Raw genomic sequence first — 21,784 nt, 5'->3', positions numbered from 1 at the left:
TATCGTAGGTGAAAAGCAAAGCGTTCTTCATTCAATATAAAGTAGATACACAAATGGAAAGTGACTAAATTGGGATCGCGAAAATCACACACTTGCCCAAAAGTGACTAAGATGGGGTGGTCTATAATTGGCCACAGGATGGACTATAATGGGGTAGGGGGCTCCTAGGGGCCAGCGGCACATAGCCAGCAAAATTAACTCAAGTACCCACCGACGCGCCACCCCCACCCCACCCCCGCCCCGGGCACATTTGACCTGCACTAAATGTTAAAGGTCTTCGATGCAAAGTCAATAGCCTCGACAAAGAATCCCGCTTCGTACCATGGAGTCGGGGGAATCAAAGGAGCAGAAAAAACAAATCCAGGATCAAACAAAAGTGAAAACTTGCATATTTTGCGCCGTTATCTTCATGCTTGCTTATGTGGTAACAGCGACCTACATACCATTTCCCAGACTGCATCTTCCCAATTTTATCGACAGAGTTGTCTTCACTCTACGATGGCTGATGGTTTCTCTACTGGCAATCTATGCCGGTGTCATTGCAGTTGGAAATAAGCGATTTGCTACAGCTGCCATCAATCCACTGGATCCGAGCGGTAAACAGTTCACAGAGCTTCGTCAACAGTATCTTCAAAACACTGTGGAGCAATTCCTGCTTCATTCATTCAGTCTGCTAGCGTTGTCGACTTACCTTTCTGAAGAGGAGATGCATTGGATTCCGCTGTTGATTGTGCTCTTTATAATCGCAAGAGCTCTGTTTTTCATTGGGTATTCCATTGACCCTTTGAAGCGAGGAGTTGGATTTGCAAGTACCTCGTACCCAACTCTGGCTGTTACTGGATACTGTTTGTATTGTATGTGCGTGTATGGTGTGACCTTTGGCGTTAAATGATTACATAAAGAATCATAAGGGACTCGGTTTCAATCAGCTGTTCAGTACATGACTGTGACGAGTCAACTGGGGTGAAAACTTGCCTTTGCTGGGATTTCTACCGATTGATATAAGCTAGAAATAGGTGCCATCGCAGAACCTCGTGAAGTTAATGAAGAATGGTTCTACTCGACACGTACCGCTTTATTATTTCAACAAAGTACTGCTTTTTTTTCTTAAATAGCTATTTCCTTTGAGTATCATTTTCAGTTGAAAATTGCCAATCCTGTAATATCAGGGCACTAGCCTGGGACCAGGCTTCTTGGTGGGGAACCGCAAGAAAAATAAAATCAAAGAAGGTGACCGTTCTGGGTTAATAACCTACTCAGTATCGCGCAACACAAAATTTGAATTGCAAAGTTAATAGCTATTTTGTTACACAAGTCGATCTTGTATTTCAATACGTGCTTATCAACACGCGATCTTGCGCCATGGTGACCAAATCAGAAAAGGATGAGAAAAAATACACCAGAGAGCAAAAAATGGTCCTCAACTACAGGAATATGGCATTCATTTTCTTATTCTGTTTTACCATGACCGGATTATGCATTCCGTTCCCTAAACTCCACCTTCCCACTTTACTCGATAGAGTTGTGTTTACACTACGATGGTTAATAGTTTCACTTGTTACGATCTGTACTGGTGTCGTCGTGGTTGGAATTACAAGATTCAAGACCTCCGCTATCAAGCCACTGGACCCTGAAGAGAGAAAGTTCACGGAGCTACCACAGAGGTACCTTCAAAACACTCTGGAACAGTTCATGCTTCACTCGTTTAGTCTGCTTGCATTGTCGACTTATCTTTCTGAAGAGAACATGCATTGGATTCCGTTGTTGGTTGCGCTCTTTGTTATAGCAAGAGTGGTATATTTTGTAGGGTACTTCATTGAGCCTATAAAGAGAATTCCGGGATTTGTTCTGACTTTTCTGCCAACATTGGCTATCGGTGGATATTGTTTGTACTGTATGTGTGTGTACGGAGCACAAACAGCTCAGTCAACTGGAACTGAAAGCTCTTGGCATCCACCTCCTGCACGTCACTGAATCAAGCTGGTTATCATATTAGCTAGGCTAAGTCCTCACTAGCCTTTTCGTACAAGTGCCAGGTTGCGAGCTTCAGTCCACACGAGAATGGTCGTAAACATATATTACTGGAACCACTTATATATGGCCTATATACCAGAGCTATTTCAACTGAATTTTGCTACCCTTTACTAGACTAAACTCCCCAACCCCCGCCCCCCCCGCCCCCCTTCTGCTATAGTAGCTTTTAGGCTGATGAGTTGCGTAAATTGAAACTTGCCGATTTGATTTTTTTATTTGTTTGAGTGGCAATTCCCGGTTTCCCTAGTCAAGACTAATATCTTCGACCAATTAATCAGTTTCCTGGAAAATGATACCCTTTTCTACTAGACCCAAACTCTCGATTTGTATACCCTATCCCACAGTAAACTCCTTGAAAACCATACCCTTCACCGGGCACATCCCCCCGGGCTATAACAATACCATGAACAAATATGCGTTTATGATGATTCCTCATATGAACTCTGGACTCTTAAGCACCTGTCAGAAATTACTGGGGCAAGAATATTTTAAGCTTTGTAAAATGTAGATTTAAAATGTAAATGTGATTTTTTTTGGAAGGGGGGGGGGGGGGGGGGCGGGGGTTGATTAGTAATGAAATGCTTTTTATCATTTATTTTTTTATCTGCCATACTAATAACAGAAGGTCTCAATGGCGTAAAACGGCCAAAAATTTAGTCGATGGCCGTAAAAATTGAAAAATTTTAACCGTTAGCCGTAAATAGGGTAAAAAAAGAGTTAACCGTAAAAGAAATTGTTCCCTAGATTTGCTGATAGTTGCGTTATTTATTTCCCAGCTACTTGACTCCGTTCGCACGTTAAGCCAAGCTCCCCTTTAGTTTTGACCTAGACCTAGACTCCATTTCCGCCGCTCTCCCGGGGAACTAATTTTTTTCCATAGCAAAAATATGGCTTCTTGCTGGGATTAAAATTTGCGATTTTCAGGAGGTCCTGCCCTCGAACTACTAGTGAAACAATACCCAGAGATGTCACTGTTTGTAAAACACGTTGCCTATAAACAACAATTCCCTGTTTTTCTCTGACGCTACGGTAGACATTCATTTGCCATGCCTAGTCCCTCTTCGGTGTCTTCCCACACAATCTCGGTCAAAGCATTTCGCTGGCGTATCCGTTTTCAAACTAGAGCTAGAAATGGATTATCCGTCTGAGACTAGCCTGTGAACAGTCGCACCCTTCCCCACAGACACCCCTTAGTTCTCCGATTTTTTCTGAGGAAAGGGGCGGCTGTACACAGGCTATCTGAAACGGATAATCCATCTTCAAACTGTCCGTCAAAATTGACGGATAAAGTCAGGCGGATTGTTCATTCAAAATTAAAACCATTCTATATTCAAATTAAGACGTATTACCTGTCTGACGCGGATTATCAAACGGATAACCCATCTCTCACGAATAATCTGTCTGTAGTGTGAATGAGGCCATTTCTGCCTATAAATGAATTCCCCCCCCCCCCCCCCCCCTCTGCCTTGAGTTCGGCGTTCGGGTGTCGCTTAACCGTAAAAGCCACCACCCCATTGGGACCCTCATAACATTACAAAGATGTTTTTAACAATAAACTACAAAGTACAATTTAACGGTACAAAAAATAAATACAGTCAATCCCTTCTTTACGCACACCCGCTTAATACGGATACCTTATTATTACGGACAGTTCTCTTTGTCTTCCATTTCTTTTAAATTCAACCCGCTGTCCATATCAACAGAGTTTGACTGTAAACAAATAAAGCACTCATTTGCAAGGTTCAGTTAAAGAGTGCAAAGGGGTAGTATCAGAAATGCACAGGGAAGTCCGGTTGTTCAGTTAAGTATTTGGAGTGCTTTCCGTTTACTATTGATACATTTGTTTTGGGGGAAAAAAAAAAGCTCGGACCTGCGTCTAGCCTAGTTGATTTGAGTATAGCTGGCAGTTACAAAGTCATATTTCAAAAGGTAAAGGCCGGTGGATTCAGGTTTGTAAACGTAAAGAATTTCTTTAATCACTAGAGCTGGGATTCCTGTAGATGTAATGATGTAATGTAACGTAGATGAAAATAAATGTAATTGCAAACGTAACTGTTATCCCACGAATTGCGAAACGCTTAGGAGCTCTGAATAACTCGTTGGAAAGAGTTCATTCGTTGGAATGGGATCAGAATTTGCTTTCTATCAAGTATTTTTTCAGCAGAGTTGGGTGGCTTTGGGCAAATGATGTATCGGTCCCCAGAAAGGTCATCTCAGGACTCTCGGGATGGAATTTTTTTGTACGGTGCCCAGTCCTCATTTTCTTGGCCGCGCGTTGATCTGGCCCGGCTGCTTCGGCGAGCATATTCTCGGTCTGTTTGGATTATATCCTTCGAGTTTGTCAAAGTCTGTGGGATTCGTTTCTCTATCTGGGAAAGCTTCATTGGTTTCTATATCTGCTGCTATCCTATTTCTACGATCCTGGCATGTTTATTTTCCGTTGGAGTTCGAATTTCGTGGAAAAAGTTGTGTTGAATGAGAGTATACTTTAGAACGTACCAGTATTTGCATATGAATGCTCGTTTTAATTTACAATTTTTCTGAGAAAAGCTCACCTCGTCTGGAAAAATTCGAGTCAAATCATACACTGTTGAAATAGCTTTCTCTGCCTGATCCTTGGTAGGCAGGCATTCCATAACTTCCGACTCTGTATGTTGTTTCCTCTCTGTAGGTGGTGGCTTGCGCATAAGAGCGGGAGAATGTGGCGGGAAGCCGTACACATCCAACTGTGAAAAATTTACCGCAGCGTGTTGACAAGAACAGGTGAAGATAATGGCTGTGAGAAAGTCGCACACCTGCTGGACGCTCGTCAAGGACTCTGGGACACCATTGTCTTCGTGTTCAGTAGTCAGGGCCGGATATCCATTGTAGTGTAAATCTTTGATCCAGTTCTGTAGCTCGTAGTCCTAAAGTGAAAAAGAATTTTTGATGACAGTATAGAATTGCTGCAGGCAGCATCGATCACTTCGTAAAGCATCTCGTTTTTGGGAGAATCCGGTTTGGTTAGGTGAATGAGACAAAGAAACAGACTGCGTGCAGTCCCCTTATAAAAGCAATGAGTCAGGCTGAGCCTGACTCATTGCTTTTATGAAATTCGAGCCGTTTAGCGACTTGCTTATAAAATATTCGAAATTTAAACAATCAACCAGCAGTTAAAATTCTCTTATAATCAATATGGTGAGATGTGCTCTTTTACTGGACAGTACAGAATTTTACATGTACGTTTCGCAGGATTTTCGTTCTCTTTCAGTTTTGTCAGTCTATTATGATTAGTAGTAGGACTAAGTGGAATACAATTCAGGGAGTAATCGGGACTCGCTCGGCCGATTTGAAATTACGAGCTCGACTACCCCTGAATTGTATGACACGAAGTCCTATTACCAATTAATTGTGTCAATAACAAAATGCGGAAATCTCAGTGTTGGAATGTCTGTTAATGTAAGAGAAAGATTCCAAAGCAAAAACATGATAGGTTTGATGAACTGGCCTGATTTGTTGCCTGCGTAGTAAGGCGGTTTTGTAGGGAGGTTTTGTCGCGAACGAGCGGCGAGTTGCTCCCGCCCCAATCTCCTCGCGGTTTTTTTGTGCGTCCAACCAAAACCGCCACGCTACGCAAACTACTTGATTTGTTGACTGCGGCCTAAAGCGGTCAGTATAAGAGATTGACCGCGGACTGAGACCACAGCGAGTGCGGCCTGGGTATAAAACACGGACTAGGTATAAAATGCGGACTAGAAACTACGGACTGAGTGTAAAACATGGACTAGGTATAAGACGCGGACTACGGACTGTGCCATACAAAAACAACTTTAAAAAGGTAAAACTGGGAGAAACGGATAGCGGACTAGCATAAAACAGTAGTCCCAGCTCTTTGCCTCATACACAAACATAATTTCTTTGGCTGGTCACGAAGACTATTCTCCCCAGCGTCGGTGTGAGAAGGAAAGCATACCTGGATGGGTAAGGAAGGTTATGCCGCTGCTCAAGGCAACTGAAAATTAGGAGCACCTGACGACTTTTTTCTGTAAAAGAATATCTAGCGGAGAAGCAAATATTGCCTAGATCTTCTGTTGCTTGAATACGGCTAATAATTTCTAGATGAGCGTTCCATTCAGGTACAATTTTCGAAGCTTAGTCTAAAAAGTTCCCTACGAGTTTCTGAAGTCACCTTTCACATTCTACTCCTTATGGTAGGCTAATTTTCGTAGAAAAAAGAAACCTAAAATTTTTGGATTCAAAAATGTGATGGAGAGAGGAAGAAGAAAAATTCTCACTTTCGTAAAAAGTTCAATTGCATTTAAACTTAAAATTTTGGGAAAAATACGCTGTAGCCCTTGTAATTTCGAAAAGCCTCAAGTTCCCTTAAGATGACCGAAGAGATACAAATTTTGAAGCACCGCTAAGAATACATTTTTAGAGATCTAAAAGTACCCTGGGCAGCCTAAAAAGACTTTTCAACGCATTTAGGAGGAAACCGTCGTTGGCTGCCCCTGTAGAAATGAACCTCTGAATTTTACTTGAAATAAAAGAGAATTCAATTTATAGTTTTAAACCAATAGAAGATATGAAAATGAGAGGCACCAAATAAAAAAATAAGTATTGCTGTTAGTGAGAGTGATATTCTTATAGATGCCGCAATTCCATTTCAAAGTCTTGGGGGAATGAGGAAATGAAAAACCCAGACGAGAAGCTCAATATAGGGGCAGTCGAAGCAAAAACGCTGTATTTAGCTGGGGAGGGACTTATTCACCTATAAATTTAAGCGATCTTTTGATCTTATTTTGCCTAACTTAAAACCAATTAGCACAGTTTTTACAAACGTAGTTCGTAGTCCGCTTTTTATACCTAGTCCGTCTTTTATACCGAGTCCGCAGTCCGTGGTCCGCAGTCCGCAGTCCGCAGTCAATATTTTATACTGACCGCGGCCCAAAGTAGTTCTTACTGTTAACAGTGCAGTTTTGGACTCTCGCTGAACTGCTGGGTCGTTTGTTCGTGTATACGTAATTGGAGATTGGAGATTAGAATGCTGATAAGCGAGAGAATAAGCGCTTGCTTCAGCACCTTCACGTTAAAGTAGAATCGCACGTGTTAACCTCGTGAATAGTGATGATGCAACCATCTACAACAACGGATGAAAATCTTAGCTATTCGGAATTCGACGACCTTCATTATTTTAAGAAACCATGAAGAAACCTTGAAACCTTCGTGTCTTCCCTCTAAGCAACGTTTGGTGGGTTGATATTATAGTACTTTAACAATTTGTTTATTTTGCACCAGATGTCTGAAGGAAAGACGAAGAAAAGTGAATTTATCAGATCGAATTATCTATGTGCAGCGGTCCTCGTTTTCATTAATGTACAGCAATACCCAGTCTCGCACAAAACATAGCCTTAATTTAGGATTAAGACAGCAGATTTCCGATACTGTTACACTGAAGCATTCAAAATAGCTCATGCTCGTAAAACGTGCCTATGTTGTCTTCTTGATGACGCTGGAGCCAAAGAGGACAAGTTTTCAGGTTTATGAGTTGGCACGTTTCACCAGGTTTTATATTTGTGAATTATGTTAACACTTTACTACCGCTTGTGGTAGTTTTTTCGATTAGCTGTATTTTGGTTCTTACAAAAGTAACAAGGATGACTGATTCGGATGTCACTTTGTACCCGTATCCTCACTCAGTGCTGTGGTAACTCAGTATTGAGTGGTAGCCTTGGTGTCTGGTTGGGATCATCCCCGTTTCGTCCAGAATAACTTAACTTCATTAATGTTTACAAAACTACTGGACTGGAAGCTCCTACAAGCATTATTCTTTCTCTTAAACGATTGCTAAATGCGGGGTTGTTTTCCTTCGAAAAGTTTTGTCGCGCTTAAACTGGGTGGAGTGTTCTCGAATACAGTAAATTATTCTGTGAGGGCAGCTTTGTACATGGTTTAAAAGGTCTCGTTAATCTACGCTCTTTTGTGAGTACTTCCGCACGCATTTTTTCTCTGCTTTCCAGACCAAATATTTAGAAATGGTCCGGCAGGGCTGTGTCAAGGCGCTGGTATTGAATTCCTAGATCAGGATCAGAGTGGCGGTGACATTAGCGTATGCCCTAGAAAGCTACGAAGTTCGGCTCTTAGATCGCTGGGACAAGGTGACTCGTTAGGAGCCTGTGAGAACATATAGGCCCGTTACGCAGTTGTCTCCTTTTCGTGGTCGCGTCGTCCATCGGTTTCTAACCTTGTCTGGTGACATTTTCCTGCTAAGATGAGCACATATAGACGAGCGCATACACGTATGTATCAGATGTTGGATTCATCTACCTCTCTGTCTGCTTTGGCAACCGCATTACACCATCCGTGCCTTTGGCGTTCTCCTTTATTGGGCTTAGTTTGTTTCATGTTAGCGTCGAAGAAAGAGCGAGCCTGTTACAACCCTTGCGGGGGCTTTTGTCGAGTGGGTTATTTGCAGATTACAAGTGGCATATGTTATCAGCTAATGCCTGGTTTTACCCTGGGATTGCATGACCTCTACTTTCCCAATGAATGAACCACGGGGTGGACATATCCCTTCTTTTACTTTAATTATAAACATTCCAAATTAAACCGATGAAAATATTTGTAGTGCGCATGTCTAGGTTTTGTATTGCTATCAGTATATGTGACTGCTTGCTCCGAACTCGATGATTACAGTAATATTTCCTGCTGCCTGGGGTGTGGCCTTGGACGTTAGAAGGGATCCTGATGTATTTTCAAGAGACCTAAGGTTTGGTACCCGGTCGGTTCAAGATTTTAACAAATCGTGAACAAAACTCAGGTCCGGAACATTCCGTTCAGCAATCGTGTTTTCCTTGTATACATGTGCCCATTTACCGGAAAACGGCTGCGAGGTCCTGCAATGGTAACTAGGGGTGGGTTGAAGTCATGAACCACTAGTTTCGGTCGGAACATCCCCACCAGGCAAACAGATCTGCTTTTCGACGATCTGTTGCTCCCGGAGATTTTCACTTTAAGGGAACGTCAGATGTTACTAGATCACTAAGTCGCCTATACACGGGTCGCGATCAGTATAAGACAGCTTGTGAGCTCGGTTTTTTTATTTCTAGCCTTTAATATATAGTCTTTTTAAGTGGCGTAATCGTACACGAGAGTTAGGATTTTCAATCGTTTTGACGGTGCTTCAGAAAGAGTCATAATCTCTGATATGCATTGTGTGGACGTTTTGTTTTGTTCAGTTGACAAGCCCTTTTTCGCGAAAGACTGCAGATTTTGTTGAAATCGCATCGTTTTATAGAAAGTGAGCCATATCCTCTTCCTTCGCCGAGCGATTTAAGAGCTCAAGCTGGCTTACTCAACTTTTGAAAACTGGGGGGGGGGGGGGGGGGGGTGCAAAGTAGACGCGTTAAGATCGCTGTAACCCTCACCCAAGCCCTCATTAATCAGCCACAAAGATGAGAACAAACAGTTACGAGAACCATCCTTTCGGGTTTTACGGGTTTGCATTCGTGAACAGTTATTACTCGTCGACTCAGTTTCATTTCTCGTCACAGAAGCTATCGACCCTTTCCGGGCACTCTCAGCTTATTTGCTGGTGTTGGGGTGGGAAGTTTGGGGTCGACTCAGGCAACCTACACCGGTTGCTTGCTAAAGGGCTTACATTTGGCTATAACATTAGATGTACCTGTAATATTACACTATTGCTAGAAACATCTTGTTCCCTGGTGTGAAGGAGACTCTGCCCTCTGTGTGTGATTATTGTAGTGGAGATCTGCATTGGGTTTTTAGAGGTTATCGTCAAGGCCCTTTTTGGTCAAAAATAGATCAAGCACAAAGTTTCCATCTACATTAGTCCCGTACAAGCCTAGGCTAACCAGGGAGCCACCCTTACGCGGTTTAGAAACAAGAAATGTAATTTCTCCCGCAGTGCTAGGGCAAAGTTAACATGGATCACGTGGGTTGGTGGTCCCCGTTCCATAATCCATTGCGCCTCACTTCAGTAAATTGCATCGAGCACCTAACCATGGTGCGGCCGCCGACGCGTTAAAATGATTGCGTAAATACTAATACATATAATACCGTGTAACAGGGGTAAAAGCCGGGGGTTGACTGGCCTGCATGACTCCCCGTGCTCGGCGCGTGTTAGGCTCCCATGCAGCTATGTCTTTGGGCGACTGTCCTCCTTTGTACGATATGAGGGGCGGACTCTTGCAAATTTCGCTCAGTAATGGTTGTTGTTATATTCAATGCTAGTTTCTCACGAGACTTTGCTTTAGACAAGGCACTTAGTGTGACGGTATTGTGTGAGTCACAAAAGGCAAGATTCGTAGGTTTCTCTTTTATGTCGAAGGGCTAGTTTTTTTTTTCAATTTATTTCTGACTGGATCGTTTGTGTGAGATCCCGTGTAACCTCTCTCTAGCAGATGTGATTAGCACGACTCGCACGAGTCGTACCACTTGAAAGGGTCCCCTCAAGACAACTTTGCCAACAAATTCTTTGTGTCGCTAATGAGATGCGTGTTCTTCAATTGCACGTGCAAGTGAGATACTGTTTAACTATTTATACCTTATTAGTATTCATTAGACTTCGCGCAAAGTATATAAGCATGTGTTAATTATTCACAGTTGTCAGTTTGACTAACAACTTTAGTTGGAGTCGCCCCCACCCACCGGCCCCTTCTGCTTACTTTATTAGCACCTTTGTGCCATCCCCATCGAGCTTGCTCGTCTGGGGTGACTTCCCATAACTAAATGCTAATAAGTATGCAAGGAGGACATTGAACTATCTCGTTCCATTAGTCAACGGAGAAAAACCGCACCTTGGCAATGTATTTCCAAGACGCCTTTTTGCAGTGATAACCTTCTTTAAACTATTTATTGTAAGTTAAGTTTTATTCCTCGCAAAACTTAGGTTTTTAAAATTTGTCACGGGTGAATTAGGATCGCGCGTGAACGGCCCGAAAACTGGGGTAGAATTCATGGTGTCAGAGGTCAGGTCTGTTTCGCAGAACTTTGATACCTTTTTTATTGTATGTTAACATTTAAGTTGCACGCTAACGTTTTTTGGCTAAAACTTTAACCATAGGACGAACTAACAATTTCTTTTAAGAAGGCTAATCCTCAGGAACCCAGAAGCTGTTTGACGGGTCGGAAAAAATGGCGCCAAATATTAGTTTTCAAGCATTGTTTTTCCTGACCCTACTGACTGGCCCTGCTGGGTCTTCGAGGATGCAGAAGACCCTATGTTTTTTGTGAGGGAAGCATTGTAAGTTTTTCCCTAAAAAACAAAACAAAACATAAAGCCACTTAATGTTATTCAACCTTAATTTGTGCAAAAGTCTAATTAATTTGACTAGTAATAATCTACTGAACTCCGTAAAGCACACTGTCTGATTAAGTTTCAAGATCTTCAGATGGCGATGCTGTTAGGCACTCGACTAGGCAGCAAGTAAGGGTAACGGTATGGTTCTTCAAGGGTTTCGTTCCGTTCTTTAATCTCAATGGAGATTCCCCGAAGCTTCTTCTGAAATTTGGAAATGGCATCCTCGGCCTCAGCGTCAATAAATAGCCGCTCAGGATAGTCGCCAATGACTTTCTGTGAGAAAAGGAAATATTACTGACGGACTGATCATGAACACACTAATTCCCACAAATCATTTTTTGATTTTTATCGGAAATCATCGATATTAATTGAAGCCATTTATCGATTTCTATCGATCGATATCCGAAATCGATATTCATCGATGATTGATATCGATTAATGCCGATTATTGGTTTATCGATTAACTACGTCCGGCATGCGCGCCTACTCACTCCCCGACGCATCCCATATTGGCCCCATATTAGCTTATTTATTGTTTTCTGACCCAATCGTCTTTAAGCTGTTCGGATAGCTTCCAGGCAGCGCAAGTTCAGACCGTTTCGGGTTCACACCAGACATTCCCGTGTAAACACACGCGTGTGTCACAAACGCACAAAATTGTTTACGCTAAGAGACTGACGTAGCCTTACTCAGTGTCACGGCGTTGGGTAATAAAATGGGACAGAATGTAGAAGTCATTTATAGCTACAATTTCCAAATGATGGATTCAAGCAAAGCTGAGACGGAGTTCCATAGTAGCGCAATGAACAAACTACGCATGTCAGGTGTTCAAATTAGGCTGCGGGTTCATACGAAATTACGCAATAAAGACTTTCAAAAAGAGATTTTAAAAACCTACGCTATACGGCTCCTTCTATACCAAAAGCCTTTGAAACTGATTGAGACCCCTGGTTAAGTTCTAAACCATCCCAACCTGACATGATAATTTAAGGTGAGTTTTGATACTTCTGTTTCCTGTTTTTAACTATACCGCAAAAGGTAGCAGCTGGTCTCGTTTTCTTCAACATTTTGTGTTTTGTGTGTAAAGAGCAAAGTCTTTTCATCAGAGTGCCAAATAAAAAAGTCTTTAAATTTGATAAAGGCCACTACTTTTTTATTATTATTTTTGTAGTTCTGTTAGAGAAAACTGAGTGTGCTTTAAGTCGAGATTTTTCATTGCGTAGACTTCGCTGCTCGCTACAAACTTCGTCTCCGCCAGCAAAGAGGCTCTCCGCACTTTTATAATCCTGCTAGCTAAGGGGCTATGCTTAACATGCTTTAGTCTGTCTGATATGCTTGAGAACACTATCTGTCTATGAATTCTGCATGATTAGGACTGTGACAGCCATGACGACCGAGTAACGCTTACCTCATCCGGAAAAATGCGAGTCAAATTGTACACTACAGCAATAGTATTTGCGGCTTGGTGCTTGGTAGGAAGGCATTTCATAAGGTGCTCCTTCTGGACCTCGCCCTTCCTTGTGGGTGATGGCTGGCGCATAAGTGCGGGCGAATTAGGCGGGAAGCTGTAGACATCAAACTGTGAAAAATTAACCGCGGCGTGCTGACAAGAGCAGGTAAAGATAATGGCTGTGAGAAAGTCGCACAGCTTTTGGCGGCTCTCGAAGGACTTTGGGACACCATGGTCGTCGTGTCCGTCAGTGACCGGATAGCCATAATCTCGTAAATCTTTGATCCAGTGCTGTAGCTCATAGTCCTGACACAAAATAAATAGAAAAATAGGAATATAATAAATAGATAGATATGGTTATCCTTAATTTTCAAATTTCAGGCAAAAACTAATTACGCGCGCGACCCATAAAAGCGCGGATAATAGTATAGCTTCCTCCATTGATACCTTTTACGTTAACAATTTCTATTTACCTTAACGACATCGTCATCGGAACGATAGTAAATTTCTAGAATGTCGTTGACGAATTCCTTGATGGCTGCCCATAGTTTTAGAGCGTCATCGCGATAATGAAAGTTGGGCAGTTTATCAGCCTCATCAAGTCTTCTTTTCCTTAAAGCTCGGGGAAGGTTATAGGTCGTCCAACTGTTGGTCTTGTGATACTTTTGCATCAGCAAAATGTGTCCTATCCATAAACAAAGTCAAATTTTATTATTTTCTAAATTCACATCGTTAGATATTTCCTCAAATAAGCGCCCATACGCTTATTACTGCAAGTAGCGCTCAGTGGAAGGAGGGCGCTTTCTCGAGAAGGAGGGAGGGGGGAGGAGAATTTTCCTTCCAAGGAGCTTTTTTTAAACTTTATTTTGGCTAAGTCAACAATGGAAAAACAAACACTACGACATTACGGCCACGTAAACGTAAAGCCAAAACTATACCATAGTACCATAGTCCCAATATACATCGGTATAAATGTTGAAGTTCAATTCAAGGGTCAAGTTTAAAAAACGTATGAATAAAGTAACAATAGAAACAGAAAAAAAGTGAGTAGGAATTGGAGGGGTGCTTATTGGACATGGGCGCTTGTTTAATATTATGGACTAGGAAGAGGGCGCGTCGAATTCGTAATGAGGTCTTATTAGACCTAATTAGTCTCTTGATGCATCCCCTCCCTCCTCTAAGAAGTTTTCTTGATCGATTTTCGTCCATATTTCCAGTCCCTTTGAGGAGTCGTCACCAAGAACGACAAATAATTGAGTGGTAATTTGAGGTTGAGCTTGGTAATTGTTACACTTGTATTCGAGCAGGCCCAGGTGAGACATTTTACAGGGTTCTCATGAACCCTCTTCCAGTATTTTCTAAGATATCACTTTTGGTTCGTTTTATTTTATTTACATATTTACTTAAGATCTTCCATTAGGATTCGTATCCTTTTTTGAACAACAAATTAAAGGACTTTTCAAAGACTTTAAAGAAAACATTTCCCATTTTTCAAGGACTCCATTCAGCGCAAAAAGAGCCTTGAGTCTGATATTTTTTTTTTTAGTTCATCCACATTATCAGCAATTCTTATCCTGAAGGTTCTATGCGCTCATATATTAGGCACTTGAAGATCTGGGTTAGATTTAGTTAGCACCGAAATTCAAGGATCGAGTCTCCTGCACCGACTACAATTTTCAAGGACTTCAAGGCCTTGAATTTAAAGAAAAATTCAAGGACTGTCAAGTACTTTCAAGGTTCCTGCGAACCCTTTTTTACGAAATTATCCACTACATACGTACCTCCGCCTCCAACAGAAAGAGTGTTATCAGCCACGCCTCCTTTTGCTATCAAGCGACCCCGCCCAAAAGTGTTGATAGCTAGAACCCCTCGGATGTGAGGAGACAACAATTTCCAAAGGGGGTGGATTGTGGGGAGATGTCTGTAGCTTGCGACAGTGACTGGTTCCATGAAGAGATGTGTTCGTAGAAGATGAGTTATCATCTAAATCAAACCCGGGACAATGTTTCTAGTTAAACACTTTACAGTGCGACTGCTCGAACCCAATCATAACGCTTTGTGAAAACAAAAGATCTAGATTTTCAAGGTTTTTTGCAAACGGATCAACAACATTTTTAAACACAGGACGAAATAACGTGTTTCCGTATTTTGTAAACTTTACGGAAACGGGAAGTTGCTTATATCGGTCACGTTTCCGCCCTGCGGAAACATGGTGATCTAGGGAGCGATCAACCTCGTCCCCAGGGCGGCCCCGCCCCCAAAGCCAGGGAAAAGCGCCCCGGGGACGAGGTTGGGGAGCGATCCATTCAACCAAAATTTCCGGAAATTTCGGTCCAAAACTCAATGGATCGGTTCTATCCAACTGGAAAGGTTTTGAAAAAACTGGTCCACCTTTTGAGGTGGACCACTTTTCCCCGTCGGACAGTCGGAATTTTGGTTGAATGGATCGCGCCCCTAGTTTTCCATGGACGGAACGCGTTTCCGTCATTTTTCCTAGTCGGAAACATGAAATTGTCTTGTTTCCGGAACGTTTTCGTGTGTTTCCGCAAAGATGCCACGCATTTACGCTTGCGGAAACACGTGTTTCCATAGACGGAAATTTGACGGAAACGTATAAAAAAAAGTGGTGGGATTCCACCGAAAACGCAGCGACGGAAACACGGGTAAACATACTGTATCCGCTGACGAAAACATGTGACTGCCGTCATGTTTCCGCAACGGTTTTACGTGTTTACGTTAAATTTCCATTTACGGATTTTTCAAATTCCGTCCTGTGTTTAAACTTGAGGGCTGTTTCTTGAGAGGTCAGGTAAGTTAAAACGTGTTTAGAGTTTTCAATGATTGCATAGTTTGCAAAAAAAACTTTGAGAATCTTTCATTTTCAAAAACGGTTGTGATTGGATAATGCTTTCCCAAGTGCCACGGTTTGAGTAGTCGCACTGTAAAAGCTTTTAAAAGTCAACTTTTTTGTCATCAGAGGAGTAAAAGTGTTTAAATGTAAAGAATAAAAAAGAAATAAAATAAAAGAAGCAACTCTAATAGAGCAAGAATAGCAAGCCCCCTTGAGCAAAATAACTCGTAACTTTACTTAATAGGGAGCTTAAGCAACGACGATGGCGACGGCAACGAGAACGGCGAAAACGCAATCGGTTTGGATTGGCAAAACAACAACTTTGCATGTTTATGTTGCTTTTTTGTATATTTCTTTGCTGTCGCTGCACGACTACAACGTGAGAGTGCCTAATTTCACGTTTTGTCGAGGATGTGAACGCAGACAAGGACTTTCCTTTTCTTTTCCTGAACTTTGATACAGTCTTTTAGAATTCAACTCCAGAAAAATTTGCCAAAATTTGACGAATTGAACGAGTTGGAGTAAGGGCGAAAAAGTTTGAAGTAGCGTGAATTCACTTTTTAAGTGACGTTTTCGTAGACATCGCCGTCTTAAGCTCCCTGATATACAATTGCCACAATCGGCAATAAGGGACAGGCTGAAGGGACTAATTATTTCGGAACAAATAGTAATTTTGAACCCCAATAATTTCTTGTTTAAGAAAAACTTCGGTCCTTTGCATCAGAACCTCGACACCAAATGTTGCTTTTTGCTTTTACCAGGCTCCTTTATACTTTTTTAAGAGAAAATTTTAATGTACATTTTATTTTTTTAGTGCAAGAACTGTTTTCAGTTTTATTTTTTAGTGTGCTCGTGAACTTAATTTTTGACTTAATTTTTTTTGACTCAATGTGCTTCATAAAAAAGCCCAATGTTTTGACTCAATTTTAAAAAGAGTAAAAGGGAACCTGTTTTGAAGCGATTGTTTCTCAAATTTAGAAATTAAGCTCATTCGATCTCAAATTGAGAGCTCCTACCGATGGTGTATTGAAAGCCCTAGTGGCAGTCGTTTCCCTACCCCTTATAAAGCAGACCACATCATGTTGTGGCCCACCGAAAGGGCCGAGCATTTTACTTTTAAGGAGAGTGGGGTTGTTTGATTTTAGCAAAAATATCCATCCAGCCATCCAGCAAGGTGTCTTTTGTATCGTGTGACCATATTCTGCAAAAAGGCCTATTGTCTAAGATACCTGATGGAACTGAGTGTCCGAGTTTCTTAACCACAACTTGGCACAGAGCCAGTCCAACTCGGAGTCATTCGGGGTCCATATTGGATTATTTTTGCTTGGCTGCTGATGAAGCTGAATGGCTATTGGCACCAGGTCTCCGCTTCCTTTGACATAGAAAAGACCCAGGCTCGCGCACATGTACCTTACGTCCTTTCCTTTCTGACCACAGGGCGGAATGTGCTCCAAGATTTTGTAATCCACTTTGTAGATCCGACCGCCCTGGAAATTATAGGTACCAGTTTAATAACTACTGAACGGTAATGAATTAAAGTCCTCAAGCGGAACATTTTAAAAATCTTAAATATGGAACGAACGGGAAGTTTTCAGGCAGGCTTTTGTCTGGCACGAGAAGAAGCGCTTGCCAGGTTTCCTTGATTTGCCGCCGGATCACTTGCCACGAACTTCTTTTATTAATTTATTTTAATTAGTCGAAAAAATCTTAGCCATAAGCAATCCGCGCAATTTTTGCATAAAAAAAGATATAAAACTGAATGAGAGAAAATGTTCATTGCACAGACGCCTCACAAAGCGTTTGTCGTTCTAGAAAAAAAGGCGTGAAATGAGTGAAAATCAATGAAAATTCCAGATTGTAATTGCAGTCAATAATATTTCCCCTTTTTTCTATTTTATTGTTAGCCCAAGATTAGCTGGGTAAACCAGCCAACCGGGCCTAAGCAAAACACAGACTTATTATCCGAAAGTAAAAAAATTAGGAAAAGTAACCTTCAGTGCTTTCTCTAATGTGTCTCCTTTGTCCAACTGATTTCCAACTAACTCCTGCGTGACAGGGAAGTTTAATGGCAGTTTGTTGCACCTTTCGATAGACTCTGGGTTACATCCGTTTAGGAACTGGAAACCAAAGAAGCGGTCATCCTTCCAATGGTCTGCTGCTTGAGGTACGCCATCGACGAACTTAGTAAATATCTATAATCGTAAAATATTGAACAATCTACCACTAAAGTTTTCATTTTCCTTGAGTCTCGGCATTACTATGAAGCGATCCCCATCTTAAGAGACCAATGTGAAAAAAAAAAAGATTCTTCTGATCGCCAACCAGTCTAAGCCGAAATCGACGGTATAGAGTACCTTGCGAACAGAGCCCCTTCGATCGTCAGGAGGAGGAAATCTTCTTTTCTTTACACCGTTGGCTCGAAGTAAGTCGTGATCTGCCTAACAAACTCGACCCCCTCCCCTTCCTTCCCCTTACTCAGTTTCTCTCCGTACGAGCACTGTTTTCCAGTGGGCGACCAGAGGAGCCAGCTATATTTACTATTACGCACACGCGGGACATATCAAGCAAGCATCCGTTTGGCTTTCTTCCGTGAGATTTACTGGGATCTCTATCCCGTAACCTACGTAACCTAAGCAGTCAAACCTGGGAAGGGGTAACACCATGGAATCAAATCAGGGACGACCCGCACAGATGGCGGTGCATTTATAACCAGTCGTGTATCATTATTTCTTGCTCCTTTAAAGAAAGAGGATAACATTCAGTGAAATCCCGCCTTACGGCCACCTTGGTAATATGGTCACCTCTTTATTCCGGCCACCTTTTTTGGCGGCCTGGCTAAACGGCCATAAATGTTCTTGTCAAAACTCCTCTTTAATACGGTCGCCCGCTAATATGGCGGCCAATTTGTTTTGCTTATTGATGACCGTATTAACGGGTTCCACTGTATATGTTATCATTTGTTGGTGCATAGTTTTTTCCTTATACAGAATCGCTGATTAATATATAGATTTAGTATATACACATTCAGTGATCTTGGTGATTCGAGCAATCTGATTGGGTCGCTGTCTCGGACTATAATAACCGAAATATAAAGCAACAAAATCGCTGTCTTGAACTGAGTGTTTTGCCAGAGTTTCAGAGTAAGAACTTTTTGAAAATACAAGAATACTTTATATCCGACGATTTTGAAGGAAAGAAAAGACTTCATGGTTTACAAACAGCGTGAATTATTATGAAGTGATTTACTGTAGCTGACTTCTTACACACTCCAAGCAATGTTTACCACTGCAGAGGAAACCGAAGCCGTTTTGTCACTGTTTTGTGAACTAGGGATTTCCTTGCAAGGCTAACTTTGCCTATGAATAAAAGCTAATTTATAGAAAAAAATGGCAAATATTTTCGAAAATTGTACGTGCAACCAAGTTAACAAGGCAAAGAACACTGCAGATAAACAACGCTCACCTCGATCGTTTTCGCTGTTGAGAGCATTTGCAAGAAGCGACAACAAAAAAACTTTCTCATTCACGGTAAGTTGACAGAACCAAACTAAGCTCCACGTTTCTTCTTAAAAGGGTTAGTAATTTAAACTTTCGACATTTTCTTTTAAACCATTAATGCTCAAGCTTACAAAAAGATTAGAAAAATGATATGCCATGTTTGAAGGTACTGTAAGCTAAGCGATCTAACTTTCGCGCATCTTCTCTTTATGGTTACATGTCGACTACGGCGTGGTCAAAATGTGTCATTAGAGAGATTAAGAGTCACGTTTACCGCAAACGGCAAACGTCAGACTTAAGTTGAGAATTTCTCAGATTAGAAAATAAGAAGATAAAAACAGTCCCGATTCCTATGGTTAAAACGGGCATAAAACCACTTATTTTTGTGTAGAAGCAATAAAGAGTAAACGGAAAATAAGGGGGAAACTTGGTCACGTGGTACAAATTCACGTCTGCCGTTTGGCGCAAACGTTTAATTTGAGTCAACTCGTTAATGAAGTTACACGTCCTGTAAGCTCTCCTTGTCTTGACCACGTCTACACAACGCATCCGGGCTTCATTGCCGTTGTTTCTGTCCCTAACATTGGTCTTGCGGACAATCTACGGGTTTTTATTATTTCAGAAGAAAATACTCAAAAAAGGCAGAGAGCTAAGTTTCACAGTACCATCGAATATCGTGACTTAAAGAAATTGAATACTAAGGAATTACTAAAAGATCTACAATGTACCCCATGGGACGAAGCGTTTGTGTTCGGTGATATAAACGATGTTCTGAGTTTCATAGAAACAATGCTTAATGATGTTCTAGAACGATATCTTCCACTTGAGTCTAAAAGTGTCAAGAAACCCAACCCTGAACCTGTCTGGATGACAAAGGAAATTCTACATTCAAAGAAAACAAGGGACAAATTATTAAAAAAAAAAAGGCGCGTATTGCAGTTTGCATGAGGACTGGGCTCAGTACACGCGTGCAAAAGGTCAAACCACAAATCTCATTAAAAAAAAACAAAGAGAAGTTTTTTTCGCGAGAAAATTGATGAGAACAAAGAAAACCCGAAAGGCATTTGGAAGGCACTGGAATCGTTAAGCGGGACAAGTAAACCTCGACTTCGTATCAATGAAATTGTTACAGAAAATGGCATTGTTAGCGATGACGCCTCCAATGCAAGTGAACTTAATATTAAGTACTTCGCTAACATCTTAGAACAAATTTGCAAGGACAACATAGCTGACGTATAGAGTTTGACAACACCAAGCTGACAAACTTTATCTGTTCAAGATTAAATGCAGACACGTTTTACACATTCCCTTGCTAGCGCCTAAACAAACTATTGGCCGTATAGAAAAAATTTCCTACCAGCAACAAGGCCCATGGGTACGATGGCATAAGTGTACGAGTTCTCAAGAAAATTGCACCGGTATTTGCAAATTCATTATGCAAATTACTTAATCTTTCAATATCGACGAACAGCTTTCCTAACAATTGGAAGGTTGCAAAGGTCACGCCATTTCATAAAGGAGGAGCACGCAATGATCTAAACAATTACCGCCCGATATCTGTTTTACCTGTCTTCTCGAAGATTCTCGAAAAACACGTAGCCAACTCCCTTTTTAAATTTGTGCGAGATAACAACTTGTTATACGAGCTCCAATCAGCTTTTAGGTCGGGACATTCTACAGAAACAGCCCTGATCAGAATTATAGATCAGATATTAACAAACATGGACAAATGACGAGTTGACCGGTTTGGTGTGTATAGATTTTCGCAAAGCTTTTGATGTAATTGATCATGAACTTCTTCTAAAAAAGTTGTCTATCTAGGGGGTTTGTCCCTCTTCCGTCGCTTGGTTTAAATCGTACTTGTCTGAGAGAAAGCAATTTATTACTTTAGGGAAAGTTAAATCTGAACAGCTGACCGTAAAGCAAGGTGTGCCCCAAGGGTCAATTTTAGGCACGGTGCTTTTCCTCTTGTTCGTCAATGATATGCCTCTTCACGTTCACAAATCAACTATGGACATTTTTGCAGATGATTCCACCTTGTCTTCAAGTTCAAATTGGGAAACCATTTCATCACTAAACCAAACATTATCTGATGTTTTGGCAGAAGATTGAGAGATGGGCTAGAGGTAACAAAATGTAACATAAACACGCAAAAAACGAAAGCTTTGTTGGTTACGGGAAAGCGTTTACGGAGGCGTATGGACCAAGATTCAGGAAAGCTGTGACGGATACAGCTGAAATTGAGCAAGTTGCAAATCATAAACTTCTTGGCTTGATTATCGACGAAGACCTAACTTTCGAAGTAAATGTCGATTAACTGTGCAACAAGCTCTCGAAGCGTCCCGGCCTTTTACGCCATATCAGCCCATACTTGAAGAAAAATCAGAGAATCATTTACTTTTACGCAGTCATAAAACCACTCATGATGTATGCAAGCTCAGTATGGACATTGTGCAATAAAATGCTACTTAAGAGAGTTCTCCGAATGCAAAAACGGGCGGCACGCATTATTCTGAGTGCTCCTCGAACTACTCGAACTGTGACATTGTTTAACAATTTAAGCTGGCTCCCTTTTTACAATGAAGCATACATCAATCCGGTGCGCTTGCTTTCAAAAGGATAAATGGAACACTGCCTCACTATTTAAACAC

The 21,784-nt window shown here is 41.4% G+C and overlaps 3 protein-coding genes across 3 annotated transcripts in view; 2 read left to right on the top strand and 1 right to left on the bottom strand.

The window, feature by feature from the left end:
- Positions 1-301: 301 nt before the first annotated feature.
- Positions 302-909, top strand: LOC140935738 (transmembrane protein 79-like). The gene has a single exon (XM_073385305.1). The coding sequence runs from the start codon at positions 323-325 to the stop codon at positions 890-892; it is 570 nt and encodes a 189-aa protein (XP_073241406.1). The 5' UTR covers positions 302-322; the 3' UTR covers positions 893-909.
- A 453-nt stretch (positions 910-1,362) lies between these two features.
- Positions 1,363-1,974, top strand: LOC140934689 (transmembrane protein 79-like). The gene has a single exon (XM_073384271.1). The coding sequence runs from the start codon at positions 1,363-1,365 to the stop codon at positions 1,972-1,974; it is 612 nt and encodes a 203-aa protein (XP_073240372.1).
- A 9,345-nt stretch (positions 1,975-11,319) lies between these two features.
- The window catches only part of LOC140934688 (allene oxide synthase-lipoxygenase protein-like), a 28,696-nt gene continuing 18,231 nt past the window's right edge, over positions 11,320-21,784 (bottom strand). Inside the window, exons 6-11 of the mRNA XM_073384270.1 lie at positions 17,628-17,828; positions 16,866-17,123; positions 14,567-14,768; positions 13,259-13,470; positions 12,744-13,091; positions 11,320-11,608 (exon numbers count right to left, since the gene is read on the bottom strand). Of these exons, the coding sequence (XP_073240371.1) occupies positions 11,423-11,608; positions 12,744-13,091; positions 13,259-13,470; positions 14,567-14,768; positions 16,866-17,123; positions 17,628-17,828 (1,407 nt within the window). The 3' untranslated portion in view covers positions 11,320-11,422. The remainder of the gene's footprint in view (positions 11,609-12,743; positions 13,092-13,258; positions 13,471-14,566; positions 14,769-16,865; positions 17,124-17,627; positions 17,829-21,784) is intronic.

The sequence above is a fragment of the Porites lutea genome, chromosome 4 (assembly GCF_958299795.1).
Source record: "Porites lutea chromosome 4, jaPorLute2.1, whole genome shotgun sequence".
Taxonomy (NCBI): Eukaryota; Metazoa; Cnidaria; class Anthozoa; order Scleractinia; family Poritidae; genus Porites; species Porites lutea.
The sequence above is the reverse complement of the archived record's forward strand: the minus strand, read 5'-3'. Positions and strand labels throughout refer to the sequence as shown.

Excerpts from the sequence above, each read along its gene's own strand:
- LOC140934689 (XM_073384271.1), top strand. The coding sequence starts at position 1,363 with ATGGTGACCAAATCAGAAAAGGATGAGAAAAAATACACCAGAGAGCAA.
- LOC140935738 (XM_073385305.1), top strand. The coding sequence starts at position 323 with ATGGAGTCGGGGGAATCAAAGGAGCAGAAAAAACAAATCCAGGATCAA.